The sequence below is a fragment of the Bufo bufo genome, chromosome 4 (genome assembly GCF_905171765.1).
Source record: "Bufo bufo chromosome 4, aBufBuf1.1, whole genome shotgun sequence".
In the NCBI taxonomy this organism is placed as follows: domain Eukaryota; kingdom Metazoa; phylum Chordata; class Amphibia; order Anura; family Bufonidae; genus Bufo; species Bufo bufo.
Window position 1 is genome coordinate 323,662,626 of NC_053392.1, and position 24,708 is coordinate 323,687,333.

General features: G+C 40.2%; 1 protein-coding gene across 1 annotated transcript in view; it reads right to left on the bottom strand.

The window, feature by feature from the left end:
* The window catches only part of ASCC3 (activating signal cointegrator 1 complex subunit 3), a 742,201-nt gene that overhangs the window by 457,319 nt on the left and 260,174 nt on the right, over positions 1-24,708 (bottom strand). Inside the window, exon 11 of the mRNA XM_040428803.1 lies at positions 1,863-2,027. Within this exon, the coding sequence (XP_040284737.1) occupies positions 1,863-2,027 (165 nt within the window). The remainder of the gene's footprint in view (positions 1-1,862; positions 2,028-24,708) is intronic.

Consider the following 24,708-nt stretch of genomic DNA (forward strand, 5'->3'; position numbering starts at 1 on the left):
GTGAATGGAAAAATAAAAATGTTAAGGCTGTGGGAAGACAGGGAGTGAAAAAAAAAATAAAAAAATGCAAAAATGGAAAATTGCTGCGTCAGGAAAAGGTTAATATAATAATGTCATACAATTATTCTGAGCAAAGTCGAACTTGATGGACCTGTGTCTTTTTTCAACCTATGTCATTATTTCAATATTGTTGATAGGAGCTCTATTTATTAAGTCTCTGGGCCTCAGTCATTTTCCATATGTAGGTTTTAGAGAGACAGGTTGTCCTATTTTGTGATATACATACTTTACGGTCAAATATAAGTTCTGGATTAGTGGCAAGCGAATCAGTTTGTACATACATCACAGTAATCTATCTGTGGTAGAAGGACTGTCCCTCTACTGCCGGTAAACTGCATTTTTCCTTATGATTTCCTCATATTTGAATGGCTGCGGGTCTTGCATTTCCGCGAGTATATTCAGTAACGAATCTGAACCTGTTTGTAACTGATTGTGGCGCTTGCCACAATCCCGCTGGCAGTGTCCATAATTGGAGACAGACAATCTAGATAACTGACATTTATTTGGAGAGAGTGGACTACCTCCAAAGCCCGAAGGGCCCTCTTGACCATTCTAGTGAAAGCTTCCCGTAAAGTCTTGCCTCAAGAATGCAGTTATTTTGCCATAGACTGCAATAGTAAACTATTTCAGTGCATTGTATGATTGATCTAATTCCACCCCATCATTTTGGAAAGATGGTAAGTATAATCACTTTATAATAAAACATTATGGGGAGAATTATCAACACCAGCACTTTATGCATTGCACTGCCAGAGGACACATCGAATTTATAACGATACTCAGGTCTCATCAAATTAGACGCATTCTCCGGCAGTCTGTGCACCTGAACAGAAATATACTGCAGCTCTGAGATGCCATAGATTTCTGCCTTTATTTTTGCCAGAAAACTGGTGTAAATAAAGATAAATGTAGCATTCCTGCTGGCCACGCTCCCTTTTCTCTCCCGCCACCACCCTTTCAGAAAAGTGACGAGGGCAGCAGAAAAAGTTGCAGTTAAAATTTGCAAGCACACACTTTACAACTTTTTAGTGTCACTTTTAAGGAGGCAAGGGAGATGATTAATCTCCCCCTATGTATCTTCGGGCTCATTCGGATGGCCGTATAAATGAGTCCGCAACCGTTCCGCAATTTTGTGGAATGGGTGCGGACCAATTTATTTCATTGGGGCTGCAAAAGATGCGGTCAGCACACCATGTGCTGTCCGCATCACTGGTTCCGTTCCGCAGCTCCGCAGAAAAGAAAGAGCTTGTCCTATTCTTATCTGCAATTGCGGCAATAATAGGCATTTTCTATTATGGGTGCGGCCAAGTGCGGTCCACAAATTGCGGAACGCACACTGCCGGTATACGTGTTTTGTGGATCCGCAAAGCACTATGGCCGTCTGAATGGGTCCTTACAAACATAGGGGGAAATTTATCAAACTGGTGTAACGTAGCACCTGCTCAGTTGCCCATAGCAACCAATCAGATTCCACCTTTTATCTTCCAAAGGATCTGTTAAAAATGAAAGGTGGAATCTGATTGGTTGCTATGGGCAACTAAGCCAGTTCTACGTTACACCACTTTGAAGTATGGGGGAGATTTATCAAACTGGTATAACATAGAATTGGCTTAGTTGCCCATAGCAACCAATTAGATTCCACCTTTCATCTTCCAAAGGATCTGTCCAAAATACAGTTACCGCCTGTACTCACAAAAAAAAAAAGCAAAGAATTGCGATATAAAGTTTGTCGCCACTTTTAGCATTACTGAAAGTTTTTAGATTGTATAGCTTCTTAGCTATACTGGATGACATGTGCTTACCTGTCGCAACGTCCTTGCCACTAAACTTTCCAACACTGGACCTCTGTCTTCATGCAGTAAATGTACTTCATCCAATATCAACAGCCTCACAAGCTGAGACAGTGCCACATCTCCGACACTCTTTCTGGTAACAACATCCCATTTCTCCGGGGTAGTCACAAGCATCTGTGTGAAGAAATTACAGAGGAATTATTCTTATTCTTTAATATAGTGCCAGCATATTTCATGACACTGTTGAGATCATTCAGATCAGTATTTGTCCCCATTGAGACTCACAATCTAAATGTCAAATTATTTGTACTCTCAATTAAAACAGGGATCTCCAAATAATGGCTCGAAGGATTCATTTTAATGCGTTTGTTGTCACTCTATATTTTAAAGGACATCTGTCCCCATATTTGTTCCTAAGAAACTGGCTGACCTGTTCCACGTGTGTTTGGCAGCTGAAGGCATTGCTAAGAAATATGACGTTTTAATAAATGTAAATGAGCCTCGAGAGCAACAAGAGCGTTGCCGTTACACCAAGAGGTCAGCTCTAATGAACCTATTATATGTTAACGAGGAAACATATCAGAACAGGTCCGTCCTTTCAGCCATTGCTCCTGGTGAAAGCATGGCTCCAAGGTGAAAAGAGCCAAATTCACAGATTATGGGTAAATATATTATATTTTATATAGAACATGAGTAATTTTTTCTAGTACTCAGGTTAAGGCTCCATCCACACGTCCGCAAATCGGTTTGCATCCATTGCACAATTTTGCGGAACGGGTGCGGACCCATTCATTCTCTATGGGGACAGAAAAGAGTGTGCTGTCCGCATCCGCATTTCCGTGCTGCGGCCCCGAACTTCCGGCCCGCGGCTCAGCAAAAAAAATAGAACTTGTCCTATTCTTGTCTGCAATTGCGGACAAAAACACATAAATAGGCAGTTCTATGGGGGGTGCTGGCCGGGTGTATTGCGGATCGGCAATACATTATGGACGTGTGAATGGACCCTAATACTGCACATACGTCCGCATATATACAGTCTGGATCAGTTTTTAGTGTGCTCGATGTGGCTGGTAGCTGATCAGTTACTAGAAAGGTGCCTCTAGCGCCACCTGTTGGAAGGCAGCTATCCTATAAACAGGCCAGGAAACATAGCTTAAGATGTAAGCTAAACCAAGATGCTCATCTACAGAGAGCTTTTTCCGAATGCTTGCCCTTCAACAGTACAGAGCAGAGCACTGGTTTGGCGGGGTGAAAGGTCTTTTTAGGGGATCACAGGCATACTATTTCTCATTATGGTGAGTGACTAGTAAGCATAAGCAGTATTAAGAGCATGCAATGCTACAGTGGGAAAATAGGTATACAATTGTAGATTGTAAGCCCTCGCGGGCAGGGTCCTCTCTCCTTCTGTACTAGTTTGTAACTCGTCTTGTCCATGCTTAGGGCAATTGTCTGTAATATGTACAGTGCTGCCCATAATTATCCATACCCCTGGCAAATTTTGACTTAGTTACTTTTATTCAACCAGCAAGTAATTTTTTGACGGTAAATGACATAGATGTCAACCAAAAGATAATAAGACGATGTACAAGATGCATTATTGTGTAAATAAAAGCTAAAAAAAAATTTTTCCACAATAATGCCTCATGTACATCGTCTTATTATCTTTTGGTAGACATCTATGTCCTTTCCCATCAAAAAATTACTTGCTGGTTGAATAAAAGTAACTTTAAGTCAAAATTTGCCAGGTGTATGGATAATTATGGGCAGCACTGTATGTATAGCCCTTATCATACGCACAGTGCCATGGAATGAATGGCTGTTTAATAATAATAAATAATAATAATAATACAAATTAGCTTTCTTTATTAAAAAAATAAAATTAAAAAAACAGTGCCTCTAGTGTCACCTGTTGGAAAGCAGCTGTCTTAGGCTGGTTTCACACGGGCGTTGCGGGAAAATGTGCGGGTGCGTTACGGGAACACCCGCGATTTTTCCACGCGAGTGCAAAACATTGTAATGCGTTTTGCACTCGCGTGAGAAAAATCGCACATGTTTGGTACCCAAACCCGAACTTCTTCACAGAAGTTCGGGCTTGGGATCGGTGTTCTGTAGATTGTATTATTTTCCCTTATAACATGGTTATAAGGGAAAATAATAGCATTCTGTATACAGAATGCTTAGTAAAACAGCGCTGGAGGGGTTAAAAAATATAAAAAAAAATTTAATTCACCTAAGTCCACTTGCTCGCGATGCCGGCATCTCCTTCTGTCTCCTTTGCTGAACAGGACCTGTGGTGAGCATCCATTACAGGTCAAGGACCTTTGATGACGTCACTCCGGTCATCACATGATCCATCACCATGGTAAAAGATCAAGTATTGGATCATGTGATGACCGGAGTGACGTCATCAAAGGTCCTGTTCCTGTATTTAATGCTCACCACAGGTCCTGTTCAGTAAAGGAGACAGAAGGAGATGCCGGGCTACGCGATCAAGTGGACTAAGGTGAGTTAAATTATTATTTTATATTTTTTAACCCCTCCAGCGCTGTTTTACTATGCATTCTGTATTCAGAATGCTATTATTTTCCCTTATAACCATGTTATAAGGGAAAATAATAATGATCGGGTCTCCATCCCGATAGTCTCCTAGCAACCGTGCGTGAAAATCGCACCGCATCCGCACTTGCTTGCGGATGCTTGCGATTTTCATGCAACCCCATTCACTTCTGTGGGGCCTGCGTTGCGTGAAGAATATAGAGCATGCTGCGATTTTCAAGCAACGCATAAGTGATGCGTGAAAATCACCGCTCATGTGAACAGCCCCATAGAAATGATTGGGTCGGTATTCAGTGCGGGTGCAATGCGTTCACCTCACGCATCGCATCCGCGCGGAATACTCGCCCGTGTTAAAGGGGCCTTAGAGGTCCATGTCCAACCTTTTATTTAAACAGGCACAGCTTTCTCCATTTTTTTTAAAGATCTAATTTATATCTATTGGTCCTAGAGGAACAGTACATAAGACTAGAAGCTCTTCACAAGGAGAAAGAGTCACCCTCAAGATCCCCTGCATGCTAGGATATATACAGGTACATACAGTACTATCACTTTACCGCACTACATGAAATGATAGTGAGTGTGGAATTCTGAAATAGAAAACACCAAGTCTCTCTAACGATTAGGAAAATCAGGTTTATATCTTCTAGTCTTAGCTGTCTGGAGAAGATGCTTCCTAAACACAGAGGCATACTGATAACAGTCTGGCTTTTTGGCTTAATGGTCTTTTAAAGAGAGGCCATAAGGTCCATTTGGTCTGATCACTTCTATCTGACTACATGAAATGCATCAACAGCATGGCCTTACACAAAACTGGGCCTAGATGGTGCAGATGGAACAGTTATCATTTGGAAATTAACCACATCAGCCACTGAGATTAGCAGCTGTACTTCGACACAAGACTAATTAGCAAACTGTAATGGAATACATTTAGCAATGCATAATACAATTTTCAAGGTGTGAAAAACAAGTAATCCCTGCTATTTAAGTAATTTGTTGGAGCTATGCTGCATTTACCAAATAATATTCATGACATGAACATGAAATCCAGGAAGATAGAATTTGTTTTCTGTTTCATATTCTATTAAATGCAAATGAGTGACCAATAATAACGCGGGCATACCTTCAGTAGAATTAACAGCATGAAATAAGCATTACAATCTAAGTAGTAGGCTGAATAGAATGCGAGAGTTATTCATTAGGCCAGCTTCACTTCTAATACTTACATATATCAAAATACTTCTGCTCTAAATTATGGTTTTTAGGCCTCTAAAACAAAATGCTAAGTATATGAATAAAACATGAATAAATGCAATTTGCTTTACATTACACATTACTACATTGTGCAACATGGGTGAAGACGTACAGTCATAAGGCCCGACCTGTATTTAGCGTTTCATTCCATCCCACGTGAGAGCGCTGAAGCTAGACAAGTCATGTTTCACTGACTATTCCATATCGAGTACTTCTTTTTGCTGTCAATCTTTCTTTCTTTGCAGGGATACAGTCATTGTCATGTGGTTCACACTAGCACTGCGTATTATGCACGAGCTTAGACTTATTTTTTTAGATCTATACATTAGGAAGATGTTTACCTCTGACAGAAGGCTCAGATGAATGTCACTATATAGACCGTGTTTGTCCATATGGTTCAATAAAAATAAAAATAAAAAATAAAAACGGATGTCGCGTGATATACTTTTTATTGCTGTGACCTGCTTTATAAGAAAGAAATGTCCCCGCTTACCTATCATCTGAAAAAAGATATGCCAACTAAGGCTACTTTCACACTGGCGTTTTGAATCCCGTTTGTAAGATCCATTTCAGGGATCTCACAAACGGTTCAAAACGGATCAGTTCAGCTCCAATGCATTCTGAATGGATAAGGATCCGTTCAGAATGCATCAGTTTGGCCCTGTTGCGCCTCCATTCCACTCTGGATGCGGACACCAAAACGCTGCTTGCAGCAGTAGTCTAAGTCTACTTTCACACTGGCGTTTTGGTTTTCCGTTTGTGAGATCCGTTCAGGGCTCTCACAAGCGCTCCAAAACGGATCAGTTTTGCCCTAATGCATTCTGAATGGAGAAAGAATGCATGAGTTTGCCACCGATCAGTCCCCATTCCGCTTTGGTGTCCGTCTGATGATACTGAGCCAAACAGATCCGTTCTGACACACAATGTAAGTCAATGGGGACGGATCCATTTTCACTGACACAATCTAACACAATAGAAAACTGATCCGTCCTCCATTGACTTTCAAGGTGTTCAAGACGGATCCGTTTTGGCTATGTTACAGATAATACTAACGGATCCGTTCTGAACGGATGCAGACGGTTGTATTATATGAATGGGTCCGTCTGTGCAGATCCATGACTGATCCGCACCAAACACGAGTGTGAAAGTAGCCTTATATACCAGGCATCCTCAAATTGCGGCCCTCCAGCTGTTGCAAAATTACAACTCCCAGCATGCCCGAACAGCCTACAGGTATCAGCCTACAGAAGGGCATTGTGGGAGTTGTAGTTTTACAACAGCTGGAGGGCCGCAGTTTGAGGATGCCTGCTTATATACACAGTCGAGTAACATTACTATGACCACTTCCTATTTTCAACGGCAGCTCATAGCTCATGAAGGAAGCGGCGTGTCGTGAGCAGGTTTGGTTGGTATATGTGTGCAATAGGCTGTCTGCACACATAACCTTCGTTTTTGTCATGTGTAAAGTTTCAAAAAGGAATGATTATTGGCTTTTGAGCCAAGGGTGTCGGTATTTCCGAAACTGCGCAGCTAGTCAACGGTTTGCGTGCTGCTGTGGTTAAAGTGTATGAGTGGACAAATGGCACCAGTGCAAATAAGCGACGTGGAAACTATGGAGCACCATGTACCTTTGATACCAGTGAGGTAAACAGTCTATGAAGGTGTGTGAGGGCACACCAAAAGGCTACAGTGGAGCAGCTCACCACCAAAATGAACAAGGGGATTACCAAACGTTTAGTGAACTCTACTGTGTATGGTTTACTGCACTTCTGCTAACAAAGTTGCACCTGCAGAAAATGTTTAAAGTTTAGTAGCAGCATGAGAATCGGACCTCTGCTGATTGGCAAAGGGTTGCCTTCTCTAATGAGTCACGGTTTCTGCTATATTGAACAGATGGACGTTGTCAGGCAAAGGACACCCAGCAACCATTGCAGGAAGAAAACAAGTTGGTGGTGGCAGCAGTCTGGTCTGGAGAATGTATTCATGACATTCTCAAGGACCACTCATCCATGTGGAAGGCACTCTCAACCGATTTGGGTAGGAATCTAATCTTGCAGATCACGTACACCTATACATGCTCATGTCTTTCTTGGGGTGCATAGGATCTTACAGCAAGACAATTCCACATTTCAAATGGCTAGAAATGCCAGACATTGAAGAGCATGACAAGAACTTCCAAGTACTACCCTAGCCCCCTAATTCCCAGACGTGAACTGAGTTAAGTATCTGAGTACTATCTCAATAATAGTTTTCATTAGAGGTCACAACATCCAAAGCCTGTCTAACTGCTGTCCTTGACAACCTACCAAGACAATATTGAGTCACTTCTAGCCCGTCTAACGGCTGTCCATTCTGCACATGACAGTTACTTTGGATTTTATCTGGTGGTCTTAATAACGTGCCTCAGCTGTGTACAGTTGAAACTAGAAGTTTACATACACTATATAAAAAGACACATATGCATGTTTTTCTCAATATCTGACATGAAATCAGAATAAACCTTTCCTGTTTTTGGTCAATTAGGATCACCAGAATAATGAGAGAGAGAATGTATAAGGCATTTTTATTACTTTCTGCAATGTCCAAAATTTACATACAGTGGATATAAAAAGTCTACACACCCCTGTTAAAATGTCAGGATTCTGTGCTGTAAAAAAAATGAGAAAGAAATAATTTCAGAACTTTTTCCACCTTTAATGTGACCTATAAACTGTACCACTCGATTGAAAAACAAACTGAAATCTTTTAGGTAGAGGGAAGAAAACTAAATAACTAAAATAATGTGGTTGCATAAGTGTGCACACTCTCTTATATATGTAGCTGTGTTCAGAATTAAGCAATCACATTCAAAATCATGTTAAATAGGAGTCGGCATACACCTGCCATCATTTAAAGTGCCTCTGATTATTTAAGGTTTTTGCGTTTTCATTTTTCTTCCCTATTTTTTTTGTGAGCCATAACTTTTTTATATTTCCGGTCATATAGCCGTATATTTTTTCCGGGACAAGTTGTACTTTCTAATGCCACCATTAATTATGGCATAAAATGTAGTGGGAAGCAGGAAAAAAAATTCCAAATGGGGTGGAATTGGAAACAAAAAAGCAATCCCTCCACAGTTTTACGGGTTTTGTTCCAACGGCATTTTGTGTACAGCAGAATTAACCCATGCCCTTCATTCAGTACAATTACAACGATACCCCATATGTATAGATTCTTTATGTCTAAATAGTGTAAAAATAAATATAAACTTTGAGATTTTTTATTACATTTTTTACATCACCATATTCTGACCCCCATAACTTTTTTTTATACTTATGTCTACTGAGTTATTTAGGAGCTCATTATTTGCGGAACAATCTGTACTTTTAATTTTATTCTGATTTCATGTCTGATATTGAGAAAAACGTGCATGTGTGTCTTTTTATATAGTGTATGTAAACTTCTGGTTTCAACTGCCAGGAGCATTTCAGGAGTATACAACAAAAGTAAGGCTTGACTGCAAAGTGAATCTAAGGTTTGTGTGGGCCACAACCAATATATCATAAGTTACCAAACATGTGTGCTGACTTCAAGGACAGTGTGGAACCCAGATATAAGATTTGCAGATCAGAAATTGTACATTCCATATACTTTAGCACTTAGGGTTACATAAATGCAATAGTAGGGGCCTACTATAAGGCTAAGCTGCTGTTGCCCCTAGACGTTTCCACTTCATAAAAACACCAAGTAAATATGGCCGTACACCTACAGCAAACCAGAAATTAGACAAGTTTACATAACAGTGGCATGTTGAAAGCTACCACTCTTCCATTTGACCCTGTTTACTACTGTTTGTCTATAAGGATAGTATCACTTTATGGCTTTTCTTAGAAAGACATAATGTGAGCACTGTGCAGTGGAGCTGCCAGAGGGCCATTAAAATGGTGTATCTCACCAAGAGGAAGCTGGGTGAGAACAAGAAAGGCTGGGAAAATAGGTTTTTCCCACTGTCTGCAGCAGCTAGGCTGGTAATTAAGATAATTAGCAGCCAGGCAGAGGAGCTCAGGTAAATGTGGACTGAGCTCCTCAATCAGGGCTCCCTGTTTGGGAAAGGAGCAGGCTGCGCCAAGGCCTGTGGGAGCCAGGACCGTCTAACCCTGTGTAGGGTAAGCACAGTGTTGTGTTTTGGGGAGCTGGGTGGTAGACCCAGATGCCGATAGAGAGGGAGAATTACTGTGTAGTCAGTGGCCGGACGCCTAGGATTTATGTTTATGATTTGTTTGGACTTCTCTAGAAGTGACAATAAAGCTGGTCGTGGCCAGTTTGCACCCAAATCTGCAGTGTTGGAGTGGCTTGTTGAGGTGTGCCAACCGTCTAAGATGAGAAGACAGCGATCCTGGAGAGCTAAGTGACCCGGAGTTGTCACAGCACATTTAAATGTATTACAGCTGCAAATCCCGGCCTGACTGCATATCTTACGAGCCAAGCAAACTATATCGTAAGCATCGATGATTCTGTGAGTTTGGATCATTATACCAACGGTAGGACCAGAATTTGCATCTGCAATACGGGTGTTCCACATTAAGGTTGTCTAAATGAGGTCTATGTCTGATTATACATATGGTAAATGCTTGTAATGGATGAGGCTAATTAGATATGTTATACATATACATTTTACTACATAATGAATATATAAAAAAAAAAAAAATGTATTACATATAAAAGAAGTGACAGTTCAAGTCTAATAAATATGAAACGCATAAAAGCCATTTCAATCTTGAATGCGTACAAGGGCACAGCAGAATAAAAATGGGTTAACGATACATATTTTTGCTGTCAGACTAAATTTCTCCCAGCCCATGTAACCTTTTTTCTATGTCTAAACTCAGTCAGAATTAATATTAGATTTCGCTACAGGTTTATCTTTTCCATAGGGAAAAGTGTAGACGAGAAGCATTTACATTTTAAATCTCGCTGAAGGTTACGTTTAGAAGCATTACACTGCTTTCCAAAAAACACAAATAAATATGGATTTTACTTGTTAAAATTACAAACATTAGCATCCAAAACGTGCATATTTAAATGAGAATAGAGTGGGTCAGAATTAATTTAAAGCTGAAATGATGCATTCATAAATACATTGGGCCAAACACTGATTTATCCATTAGGGCTATCATAATTCACCTAAAAACAAGTATCATATCCTTTCATGCCGGCAAATTGTCCTTATCAAGTGTCAATCAATGATATAGCAAGTCTATAGGCGCTCGCTTACTTATATTTATATTATACAATAATCAGGAGTTTGATATGATCATTCATTTCTCCACCACCACATGCATATCTTCGACAGGGAAATGGTCGTCAAAAGATGGTAGCACTTCCACTGACTGCAATAAAACTTCAAGGGGATCCCACCTGAGCCATATATGCCATGAATGTCTGATAAACTGGGCTTCCAGTCTACCTCGTATAAAGCATTAACAACCAAGCATTTCACTACTCCCATAAACTACAGTGAAGAGCCGCATCCATCAAGGTGGTCACCTCTTCACCTTGTCTCAGAAGTTCACACGCTTTTCAAATTTTAATGGCATATCCTGTGAATAAAGGGTCACTTTGGGTAAAACTGATACTCCGAGTTATGCCGAGAGCAGCGTCAAAGGGAGAATATGTATGCTTAACTGCTTTCAAAACTCTACTGGCTGCCTTAGAAACATTTTACTAAAATGTCACTGTAAAACATGTAGCCTGGGTCTAAGGGCATGTTCATATTTGTCTTGACTTGCCGCATATGTTCACAGAATCCATAAAAGCCTACAGCAAACTGCAATGACCGCTTCCTGTTCACTGCATCAGTAGGATGAATCTTATCTTTGCGTATCTCAGCACCGAGCTCAGAAAAAAAACATAATTGCGGGCTGCAGGTTGTGAGTTCTGTCCTGAGTTAAGAGGTTTACTGCTAGAGACAACTCCTTATAAGTTCTTTTAAGGCATCTAAAGTTTGATTTTACAAGAGGATGAGAGTTCCATGCAATGCAATGCAATGCAACTCTCGGCATAAGTGGACTGCAACAGACACTTCCTGATTCTCTATAATTGTAGGTATTTCAATGGCCCTTATTTTAGGTCATGTATGGTCCATCACTTTTCTTGTTTTAAAGAGGTTTTCTGGTATTACTGTGGTTTTTCACAGAAAAGCTCATGTAGTTGTGTACCTCATGTAATCTTCCCCGTTCTTGTTTTTTTTTTTTTCAAATTGGACTCCTATCCCATTTGCACTATGCAAATAAATCCCTCTTTTTGGTTTACATCATGTATGTAGCACTTTCTGTTGATATATCCAACCAAACCCACAATGCACTTCTCCTTTTTATAGGTCCTTCCACCCAGTTACCACACTACCCTATCACGGTCACTGTTGTTGCTTTGACACGCCTATTGACAGGAAATACTGGACATGGTCATGTGACTAGTACCGAGGACACTAGATTGGAGCAATCAATTTAAAATAAATACATTACATAACTACGCTATAAAGCAGGGTGGATAAAAATCAATGATTTTTAAAAAAAAAATCAAAAAAATCTGATTTATTTGATTTAAATCGGATTTTTTTAATTTAAATCTTTTTTTTTTTATATATATAAAATGCTTTTTGAGGAAAATATACAACCATCCAAAGGTTATTCCATCATTAAATAAAGATTATTTTTTTAATTATGTAGAATAAGGCTGTACGTAGACTCCCATATTGTTGAATGGATTAGGCAGTGGCTCAGGGACAGACAACAGAGGGTTGTAGTCAATGGAGTATATTCAGACCAAGGTCTTGTTACCAGTGGGGTAACTCAGGGATCTGTTCTGGGACCCATATTGTTTAATATATATTGCAGAAGGCCTCGATGGTAAGGTGTGTCTTTTTTCTGATGACACAAAGATTTGTAACAGGGTGTATGTTCCTGGAGGGATACACCAAATGGAAAAGGATTTAGGAAAACTAGAGGAATGGTCAAAAATCTGGCAACTAAAATTTAATGTTGATAAGTGCAAGATAATGCACCTGGGGCGTAAAAACCCAAGAGCAGAATATAAAATCAGTGATACAGTCCTAACCTCAGTATCTGAGGAAAGGGATTTAGGGGTCATTATTTCAGAAGACTTAGAAGGGAGGCAGACAATGTCATAGAGGAGCAGGAAATGCTAGCAGAATGCTTGGGTGTATAGGGAGAGGCATTACTAGTAGAAAGAGGGAGGTGCTCATGCCGCTCTACAGAGCACTAGTGAGACCTCATTTGGAGTATTGTGCTCAGTACTGGAGACCATATCTCCAGAAGGATATTGATACTTTGGAGAGAGTTCAGAGAAGAGCTACTAAACTGGTACATGGATTGCAGGATAAAACTTACCAGGAAAGATTAAAGGACCTTAACATGTATAGCTTGGAAGAAAGACGAGACAGAGGGGATATGATAGAAACTTTTAAATACATAAAGGGAATCAACAAGGTAAAAGAGGAGAGAATATTTAAAAGAAGAAAAACTGCTACAAGAGGACATAGTTTTAAATTAGAGGGGCAAAGGTTTAAAAGTAATATCAGGAAGTATTACTTTACTGAGAGAGTAGTGGATGCATGGAATAGCCTTCCTGCAGAAGTGGTAGCTGCAAATACAGTGGAGGAGTTTAAGCATGCATGGGATAGGCATAAGGCCATCCTTCATATAAGATAGGGCCATAGTATTCAGTATATTGGGCAGACTAGATGGGCTGAATGGTTCTTATCTGCCGACACATTCTATGTTTCTATATGTGTAATTTTTTTGGTAAATAAATTCCATTAATCCATTCACAATGTCATGTTCTTCCAGAGGTTTTTGTAAGATTATTGGGCAGTTTCTCTGCCTACAGATATTATCACAGATGCTTGGTTTACTTTTGCAGTTCTCAAAACTGAATTTGACTCAGCAGAGATCACATGCCTCTTCTTCACAGCAAAAATGTTATAACATGAACAGAGTTGAGAAAAATACCTTAATCCTAACTTCTACAAACCTATGAATGCAGAATCAACCTAATCAAACTAATATGAAAAGTTGTTTAAATCTTCATCTACTTGCATATTATAAGTTATACCAGCAAGAATTTGTCTTTATGTAGAAAACTATGATTTAAATCAAGCCTTACTGACTAGTGATTTAAATCGTGATTTAAATTAAATCCACCCTGCTATAAAGTATGCTGATGCAAAAGCTTGACAATATACACCAAACAGCAACAATAGGCTGTTTCCTTTCCTGTATTATACAGATCTTCCCAGTATATTCACCAGTCATCAAAATGAGTTCAATGGGTACGATACTTAGAAACCCAAAGCTACGCTCAGCTACTTACACTTTATAGTTTAGCTATTTGACTCCACAATTGTCTTTTTATAAAACATCCACTCCTTAATACGTTCGCAAAAATACAATGAAGTTACTAAAATATTGTAATGCAATGGACACGTTCAGGGCTTGTGTTCAGCAATGTGCTTGGTGTATAAAACTTTAGGCCAATGCAGACGCCTTTGAAGATTTCCCTTTTTTTTTTTTACTGTATTCCCTTGTAATGGAAAGCATAGTCACTCACGGTTTTCAATAGAGTTAAAAGGAAAAAGGGTATAAATAATATATAAGTATACCCAAAGTGCACTCGTAGCTTGGGCCCTCCCTCAGTGCACTTAACTTATTTGCATACAGATTAAAGATACGTTTACTGCAGAATTAAGCAATGGATCGTAAAATGAAAGGTGTTATCCAGATGAGCTAGCCCTGCACGGCATTGCACCGTGAATTTCCTGCTGACAGATCTCCTTTAGATTGTATCAAGGACATTTCCTTGTGATAGGACGTCCTATCCCACACTTTTCTACTTTTACTGGGTTGATCTGCTAACACAATATAAAGAAAATTTATTTTGGACCTTCCACGTAAAATTAAAGGGCTTCTTCTAAGTTATATCCAATTTACTTGCCTTCTAATTAAATGGATAATATAGTGCTGGCAGTGAAAAGGAACAAAGATCACAGAGAAAATAAAATACTTTACTCTGATATAGTATGGATAAAATGACCGCAAGAACAAATGTCAACCTCTTAAACCTAACTTTTAAAAGTCCTAATAGTATCTTTATAGATAGAATTTACAGTTACCCAATGAAACAGCAAATACATGACACACCTGGGAAATATGCACAACCTTTAAACTGCATCACATGAAATGGATAATTCTATTACTAATCAACATGAAAAATCCAGCCTGGGAATTCTATAAGGCAAAGCTTCTGCATTACTAATGTATTAAAAATCGTGTACCATTTCAGCATTTCAAAGTTTAATCTGATAATGCCACAGAAAACGGAATCTGCCCTTGGGGTACAGAAATTAAACTGTTCATTTTCTCTAATATACATAGCTCTTGTGCTACATAGCTACAATGCAAACGAATGATGTATCGTGAACAGGAATCTCATCTGGGCAAACTCGCTAAGGGTACAATCACATAGCAAAATACATACTGGAACAATCCCATGTGTCATCGCATAGAATTCGAGTCAGAAATCCAAGGCTGACCCTTAAATGTCTGCTGTGGATATCTATTTTGTTAGCTCCCTATCAGTATTTCTTAGGAGTGTGGGAGGAAACCCACCCAAACACGGGGAGAACATACAAACTCCATGCAGATGTTGTCCTTGTACGGATTCAAACCTAGGATTCCAATGCTTCAAGGCGCCAGTGCTAACCCGTGAGCCTCCGTGCCCATATTATGCTGCGGATCCAAATGCCCCATTCCATGAGGTAATCCACATGTGAACACTACAGTTTATGAACAGAAAATGCACTCAGATTTTTTTCATTTCTTGTGAAATGGCTAATGAAGTATGCATGGAAAAATCAACACAGTATAAACCATGAAACAGATTTCGCAAAACAAAATGGGGTGGATTGGGATCAAATTCCACACACAATACGCACTGAAATCTGCATTGAAAGAATCCTAAAAATTAAAAATCAACAATAAAAGATTAAATCATTTTGTGTTAATTGCAAGTGGATTTCTCCATTCATATACTATACACAATACTTTCAATTCTCTGCTAGTTGATCTTAGAATCAGACGGTTTACTTAAACATCACTATCTACAGATTTAGGGCTCATGCACACGACCGTATATTTTGGTCCGGAGACGGACCCATTCTTTTCAATGGGGCCGCAAAAACTGCAGACAGCACACCCTGTATGTCCATTCTGCAGCCCCACAAAAAAAAATATAGAACATGTCCTATTCTTGTTCTTTTGGGGACAATAGGCACTGTTACAATCGGTCCACAAAAAACAAAAACTGATGCCACACAGACGTCACATGGACAAAATCAGTATTGTTTCTGGATGCGCGTTTTGCAGACCGCAAAACGCATAGTCATGTGAATGCACGCTAATATTGATGAAAATGATCCTCAGGACAGTTAATCAATATCACATTGGCGGGGGCAGGGTGTACATCACATGGCACAGTGAACTGGCCTGAGCTGCAATACCAAGCACAGCCACTGTACTATGTATGGTGCTGTGCTTGGAGTATGTCTGTCTGCCCCTACTACATGTAAGTTATCATCTGCCTTGAATAAAGAAGAAACCACGAAGGGTGAGTGCCACCTTGTTTTCTCTCGTTCTACACTGTGCTTAGAGACCTGCCAAGGCCGTGCTCATCAGAGCTCTGGCGATTGAAGCAGCTCCCCGTAACAGATTGGGAGGGGGGGGGGGGTGCACTCCGGGACCCCTGGCAATCTGATCCAAATCATGAGGATATGTCGTCATTATCCATTCCTGGATAACCCATTTAAACCAGAAGTCTCAGGGAAAGCTGTTTCCCAAGTACATAATATGCTCAAGAACACTAAAAGCCTTGTTCCCCCAATATACAGGGTGGGCCATTTATATGGATACACCTTAATAAAATGGGAAAGGTTGGTGATATTAACTTCCTGTTTGTGGCACATTAGTATATGTGAGGGGGGAAACTTTTCAAGATGGGTGGTGACCATGGCGGCCATTTTGAATCCAACTTTTGTTTTTTCAATAGGAAGAGGTTCATGTGACACATCAAACTTATTGGGAATTTCACACGAAAAACAATGGTGTGCTTGGTTTTAACATAACTTTATTCTTTCATGAGTTATTTACAAGTTTCTCCTTGTTTACAGCCATTGACATGTCACCGAGGTTAACACGTGAGGAGCGGATAGAAATATATATATATTACTTTATATTATATTGTTATATGGTATGAAAACAACATGCATCCAGTATATTGTATATATTTCTCATTAGGAGAATATCTGTCTTTAAAAGAGTTTCTGTGAAGATGTGTGTTTTGTAACAATTAATCACATCTTTGGTATGACAGAGGAGGTACTGATATCTCTGTGAGAAAACAAGGCCATTTATGATCCATAAATTAACAGTGTGAGAAACATTCAAAGAGACGCCTAGAGGTCTGTCTCTAATTGCTACAAGTGTCAGAATTAATCCCTATAGCTTTGAATTAAAGCTTCTAAGGTCTAAATGTATATTCAGACTTACATAAGTTAACCCTTGATACTATGATGCAGATAGCTTATACAGCAGTGCCACCTAGGTATGAGTAGGTGACATTACAACAGCAGCAAAAGTGCATTCTGGGTAAGGTTATGATGTCACATTTTTATCAATGGTCACGCCCATCCGACAATGATTGGAAAGTTCCAAACTAGGAAGGTGTGTCTAACTGATAAGTTTGTGATCGGAAACCATACACGGAGGGAGAAGGAAAAAAGGAGAAAGAGAGAGAGAGAGAAGAGAAGTGGAACTCTCTAGAGGGGTTTATCAAGATGAAAGCCATGGTGAGATGCACTATGATGGACCACCCAGCTTTCCTAGGAGCAGAAGTGAGATTCCTACTAGGACTTGGTAAGAGACTCAGAAAATATTTCATTTTATTAAGACTAATTTGATAGTGTGGGTGAAATTATACCATCTAGATTGGCGAATAAATAAATAATTAAATTAATTGATCATCTCCATATTGAGATGTAGTCTTAGGATATTGTGAGGCTTCATTCTACCTGCAGAAGAATCTAGACTCATAATCTAGCAAAGCATTAAATAATTGCATATATATATATATATATATATATATATATATATATATATATTTTTTTTTTTTTGACAGAACATTCTTCGCCAAGCTAAGTGATGGATTCCCACAGGAAAGACTTATTTCAAGTCCTTCCCATTTAACATATGGTCTAGCAAGATCCTAGATCCCTGTTATTTGTCCTAATAGTCTTACCAAAGTTATATATGTGAAAATAGTCCAGGATGGGGCGGAAGGATACAATTGTCTCTTCTAAGTTATATCCTTGAATGGATTTGCCCATCTTGAAGTGATGTGATGTGTAGTTGGTTAGAGGGGGCTGGAATGTATTTAGCATTCTATATTGATGTCTAGGATTAGACATGCCCATCCTGATATCATGAGGTTTTCTCTGAACAGAAGTGATGTATATAACTTATGTTCATATTTTGATATCCTAACCTATTAGTAGCTTGGTTATAATGTGACAAGTTATTTCCACTCACATGTATTGTTAAGCTTGTAATGCTTTATATTAACGCTATATATATTCATTTGCATGTATCATTGTGTTTATTTACTTATATACACTGCTCAAAAAAATAAAGGGAACACTTAAACAACACAATGTAACTCCAAGTCAGTCACACTTCTGTGAAATCAAACTGTCCACTTAGGAAGCAACACTGAGTGACAATCAATTTCACATGCTGTTGTGCAAAAGGGATAGACAACAGGTGGAAATTATAGGCAATTAGCAAGACACCCCCAATAAAGGAGTGGTTCTGCAGGTGGTAATCACAGACCACTTCTCAGTTCCTATGCTTCCTGGCTGATGTTTTGGTCACTTTTGAATGCTGGCGGTGCTTTCACTCTAGTGGTAGCATGAGACGGAGTCTACAACCCACACAAGTGGCTCAGGTAGTGCAGCTTATCCAGGATGGCACATCAATGCGAGCTGTGGCAAGAAGGTTTGCTGTGTCTGTCAGCGTAGTGTCCAGAGCATGGAGGCGCTACCAGGAGACAGGCCAGTACATCAGGAGACGTGGAGGATGCCATAGGAGGGCAACAACCCAGCAGCAGGACCGCTACCTCCGCCTTTGTGCAAGGAGGAACAGGAGGAGCACTGCCAGAGCCCTGCAAAATGACCTCCAGCAGGCCACAAATGTGCATGTGTCTGCTTAAACGGTCAGAAACAGACTCCATGAGGGTGATATGAGGGCCCGATGTCCATAGGTAGGGGTTGTGCTTACAGCCCAACACCGTGCAGGACGTTTGGCATTTGCCCGAGAACACCAAGATTGGCAAATTCGCCACTGGCGCCCTGTGCTCTTCACAGATGAAAGCAGGTTCACACTGAGCACATGTGACAGACGTGACAGAGTCTGGAGACGCCGTGGAGAACGTTCTGCTGCCTGCAACATCCTCCAGCATGACCGGTTTGGCATTGGGTCAGTAATGGTGTGAGGTGGCATTTCTTTGGAGGGCCGCACAGCCCTCCATTTGCTCGCCAGAGGTAGCCTGACTGCCATTAGGTACCGAGATGAGATCCTCAGACCCCTTGTGAGACCATATGCTGGTGCGGTTGGCCCTGGGTTCCTCCTAATGCAAGACAATGCTAGACCTCATGTGGCTGGCGTGTGTCAGCAGTTCCTGCAAGACGAAGGCATTGATGCTATGGACTGGCCCGCCCGTTCCCCAGACCTGAATCCAACTGAGCACATCTGGGACATCATGTCTCGCTCTATCCACCAACGTCACGTTGCACCACAGACTGTCCAGGAGTTGGCAGATGCTTTAGTCCAGGTCTGGGGGGAGATCCCTCAGGAGACCGTCCGCCACCTCATCAGGAGCATGCACAGGCGTTGTAGGGAGGTCATACAGGCACGTGGAGGCCACACACACTACTGAGCCTCATTTTGACTTGTTTTAAGGACATTACATCAAAGTTGGATCAGCCTGTAGTGTGTTTTTCCACTTTAATTTTGAGTGTGACTCCAAATCCAGACCTCCATGGGTTAAAAAATTTGATTTCCATTTTTTAATTTTTGTGTGATTTTGTTGTCAGCACATTCAACTATGTAAAGAACAAAGTAATTCAGAAGAATATTTAATTAATTCAGATCTAGGATGTGTTATTTTTGTGTTCCCTTTATTTTTTTGAGCAGTGTATGTTTATAATCTTGTAACCAATAAATCTGCATATTTTTATAATACCCGTGTATTATTGTATAATGCAGAACTACATTTCATCATTAACGTCATCTCACGTCAAAAAGAACTTATTTATCTGAGGAAATAGTCGGACTCAGATGTGAATTGTATCAATTAGGTTGTCTACAATTCACCAGGTCATGATTTTAAGAATTTATGACAAATTTTATAAATTTTATTTTTTTATGGTTAATTATTTTTATGACCATAATTAATAATTCTTAATTGAATTATTATCCCCCGACAGTGTGAAGAGTGGGAGAAGAGGGTTGCATTGACAATCCAACACAATGGCCAGCACATTGAACACATTTTATAAGTGTAACATAGTAACATAGTACATAAGGCCGAAAAAAGACATTTGTCCATCCAGTTCGGCCTGTTATCCTGCAAGGAAGGCAAAAAAAACCCCTGTGAGGTAGAAGCCAATTTTCCCCACTTTAGGGGAATAAAAAACGACCCCTCTCTAGTAGCCATAGCCTGTAATATTATTACGCTCCAGAAATACATCCAGGCAACTCTTGAATTCTTTTATTGTACTCACCATCACCACCTCCTCAGGCAGAGAGTTCCATAGTCTCACTGCTCTTACCGTAAAGAATCCTTTTCTATGTTTGTGTACAAACCTTCTTTCCTCCAGACGCAGAGGATGTCCCCTTGTCACAGTTCTGGGGATAAATAGATGATGGGATAGATCTCTGTACTGACCCCTAATATATTTATACATATTAATCAGATCTCCCCTCAATTGTCTTTTTTCTAAAGTGAATAACCCTAATTTTGATAATCTTTCAGGGTACTGTAGTTGCCCTCCTCTGGACCCTCTCTAGCTCTGCTATGTCTGCCTTGTTTACAGGAGCCCATAACTGTACACAGTACTCCATGTGTGGTCTGACTAGCGATTTGTAAAGTGGTAGGACTATGTTCTTATCACGAGCATCTATGCCCCTTCTGATGCAACCCATTATCTTATTGGCCTTGGCAGCAGCTGCCTGACACTGGTTTTTGCAGCTTAGTTTACGGTTTATTGAAATCCCTAGATCCTTTTCCATGTCAGTGTTACAGAGTGTTTTATCATTTAGTATGTACGGGTGACTTGCATTATTCCTTCCCATGTGCATAACTTTACATTTGTCAGTGTTAAAGTGGTCAGAAACTTGTAAATAACTCATGAAAGAATAAAGTTACGATAGAACCAAGCACACCATTGTTTTTCTTGTGAAATTCCCAATAAGTTTGATGTGTAACATGACCCTCTTCCTATTGAAAAAACTAAAGTTGGATTCAAAATGGCCAACTTCAAAATGGCCGCCATGGTCACCACCCATCTTGAAAAGTTTCCCCCTCACATATACTAAATGTGCCACAAACAGGAAGTTAATATCACCAACCATTCCCATTTTATTAAGGTGTATCCATATAAATGGCCCACCCTGTATATGATAACACAAAATGGAGGATAATACTGGGAATGTCTCCAAGAAGAAATGGAAGAGAATTCTGAGTAATAGCTATTGCATGTCAATGTTTTCACTGCTGTCTTTATAATATGAAAAGAATGGGATCCATTAGCTGGGATGAGCATTGTAGATGTTAAAATTCTAGAGGTATAAATCTTTTGTGTAACTTTCCTAGATTACCACAGTTTTCGGGGGGAGGGAGTTTCTCATTCAACAGATAAAATAATTGGAGCAGGGAACCCTGACATTTGTATTTTATGTTCAGATGATTTTGGTAGAATGGATAAAGATGAAAATAGACATATAAAGAGCTTTATATATTGCTAGGAAGCAGATCCTTAAGCACTGGATTTTAGAAGTCTTTCCTTGGATTGAGTGATGGAAAATACAGCTCTGAAACTATATAAATCTAGAAAAAGCAGCTTGTGTTATCACAGCTTTGTCTCTTAGGCTACTTTCACACTAACGTTTTCGCTGGATCCGGAAGGGTTCAGCAAAAACGCTTCTGTTACTGATAATACAACCATCTGCATCCGTTATGAACGGATCCGGTTGTATTATCTTTTACAAAGCCAAGACGGATCCGTCATAAACGCCATTGAAAGTCAATGAGGAACAGATCCATTTTCTATTGCGTCATATTGTGTCAGAGAAAACGGATCCATCCCCATTGACTTGCATTGTGGGTCATGACGTTTTGCTCTGCATCCCATGATGGAACGCAAACCACAGCATGTTGCGGTTTGCTCTCCGATATGAGAACGCAACCAACGTTCTGTCACCATTGACAATGAATGGGGACAAAATGGAAGCGTTTTTTTTTTTTCTGGTATTGAGACCCTATGACGGATCTCAATACCGGAAAATATTAACGCTAGTGTGAAAGTAGCCTTAAATGGAATTTAGGATGAAACAACCCATCAGTAAAAATTTCTTATGAGCCCCCTCAGACCTAACAGCATGTCAGTTATATCATCCTCTCATTTTTTTTTTTTTTGCCCAGGGTGGTTGGGATGGTGCTGCAGGAATGTGGAAATACTAAACCTTTGTATTGTAATTTTAGATACACTACTCACAAAAAGTTGGTTGAAATTTCAGGATGAACCTAAAACTCTAACCTTTACAGGTGAATTTAATGTGACCTTCTCTAAACTTTTGAATGCACATGTCCAACTGTTCAATGTTTCAGTACTTTTTGCACAACTTGCTGTTCTCTAACAAGGAGCTTAATGGCAAAATTCACAACATGTGTTTGATCCATGAATCGCCCAATAAACGTCTTTCTCATCATGCTGTTCACATTTTGACATCATGAGACCAAGACAACACCTAACAATTGATCAACAGTACCTTGTCAATTAGACGCTTCAAACAGGATGTTTTCAGACGGAAGTGGCCACGGAGCTTAAAGTGTCACAGTGTCATTAGCAGTTTGCAACAGAGATACAGAGAGACTGGAAGAGTCACATGACATCCTTTGGCCACATCCCAAACTGATGACTGCTCCATTGTGAACAACACCCTGTTGAACTGGATGATGAATGCCACACAACTCCAGGCATATTTAAGGGAGGTGAGAGGTACCCAAGTGTCACGTCAGACCAAATGAAACCATTTAAATCAGCGTGGTCGACGACCTGCAAGGGTACCTGACCACACCACCAGCTACAGGCATCATAGTCTTGCATGGGCCAGGAAGCATCTACGCTGGACGAGGGACCAGTGGGCCTCAGTGAAGTTCACTGAAAGTCGATTTACGCTGAGCAGAAATGTTGGCCACCAACGATGTCTGAGACGTCAAGGAGAGTGCTATGCATCAGCCACTGCTGTCACCAGACGAGCCTTTGGTGGTGGTGGGGTTACAGTGTGGGCAGGTGTGTCTAGTCTATACAGAACTGCCCTACACTTCGTGTATGGTACAGTGACAAGCCCATACTAGTTGAATAACATCATTAATCCAGTCATTGTGCCTCTGCACAACACAGTGATCCCACGTCACTTCAAAGTCCATCACGAGTGTAACAGCTCATTACTTAAGGTAAGAGGGATCGACAGAGTGCTTGTGAGTAAGCGGGGAGGCGATTGGAAATGCCTATTGGCACAAAAAAGGCCAAATGGATTTTCCAATTGGATATGGTCAAACCCCGAGGTCTGAATGACAATTTAAGTTTTGCCCCATTCCTGTAGAAGTTTGCAAATATATAGTACATGGTTATACACCACATTATGTTTGTTTTTTCTGTTTTGTTGAGGTTTCCTATGCCTTCCTCCTCTGATAAATATGTGCATAGGTTTCATATTTTGATATACTGTGATATATTGTGATGCATATGCGTATGTCTATATCTCTATGTATATGTGTGTGTGTGTGTGTGTATATATATACACTGCGTGCAGAATTATTAGGCAAATGAGTATTTTGACCACATCATCCTCTTTATGCATGTTGTCTTACTCCAAGCTGTATAGGCTCGAAAGCCTACTACCAATTAAGCATATTAGGTGATGTGCATCTCTGTAATGAGAAGGGGTGTGGTCTAATTACATCAACACCCTATATCAGGTGTGCATAATTATTAGGCAACTTCCTTTCCTTTGGCAAAATGGGTCAAAAGAAGGACTTGACAGGCTCAGAAAAGTCAAAAATAGTGAGATATCTTGCAGAGGGATGCAGCACTCTTAAAATTGCAAAGCTTCTGAAGCGTGATCATCGAACAATCAAGCGTTTCATTCAAAATAGTCAACAGGGTCGCAAGAAGCGTGTGGAAAAACCAAGGCGCAAAATAACTGCCCGTGAACTGAGAAAAGTCAAGCGTGCAGCTGCCAAGATGCCACTTGCCACCAGTTTGGCCATATTTCAGAGCTGCAACATCACTGGAGTGCCCAAAAGCACAAGGTGTGCAATACTCAGAGACATGGCCAAGGTAAGAAAGGCTGAAAGACGACCACCACTGAACAAGACACACAAGCTGAAACATCAAGACTGGGCCAAGAAATATCTCAAGACTGATTTTTCTAAGGTTTTATGGACTGATGAAATGAGAGTGAGTCTTGATGGGCCAGATGGATGGGCCCGTGGCTGGATTGGTAAAGGGCAGAGAGCTCCAGTCCGACTCAGACGCCAGCAAGGTGGAGGTGGAGTACTGGTTTGGGCTGGTATCATCAAAGATGAGCTTGTGGGGCCTTTTCGGGTTGAGGATGGAGTCAAGCTCAACTCCCAGTCCTACTGCCAGTTTCTGGAA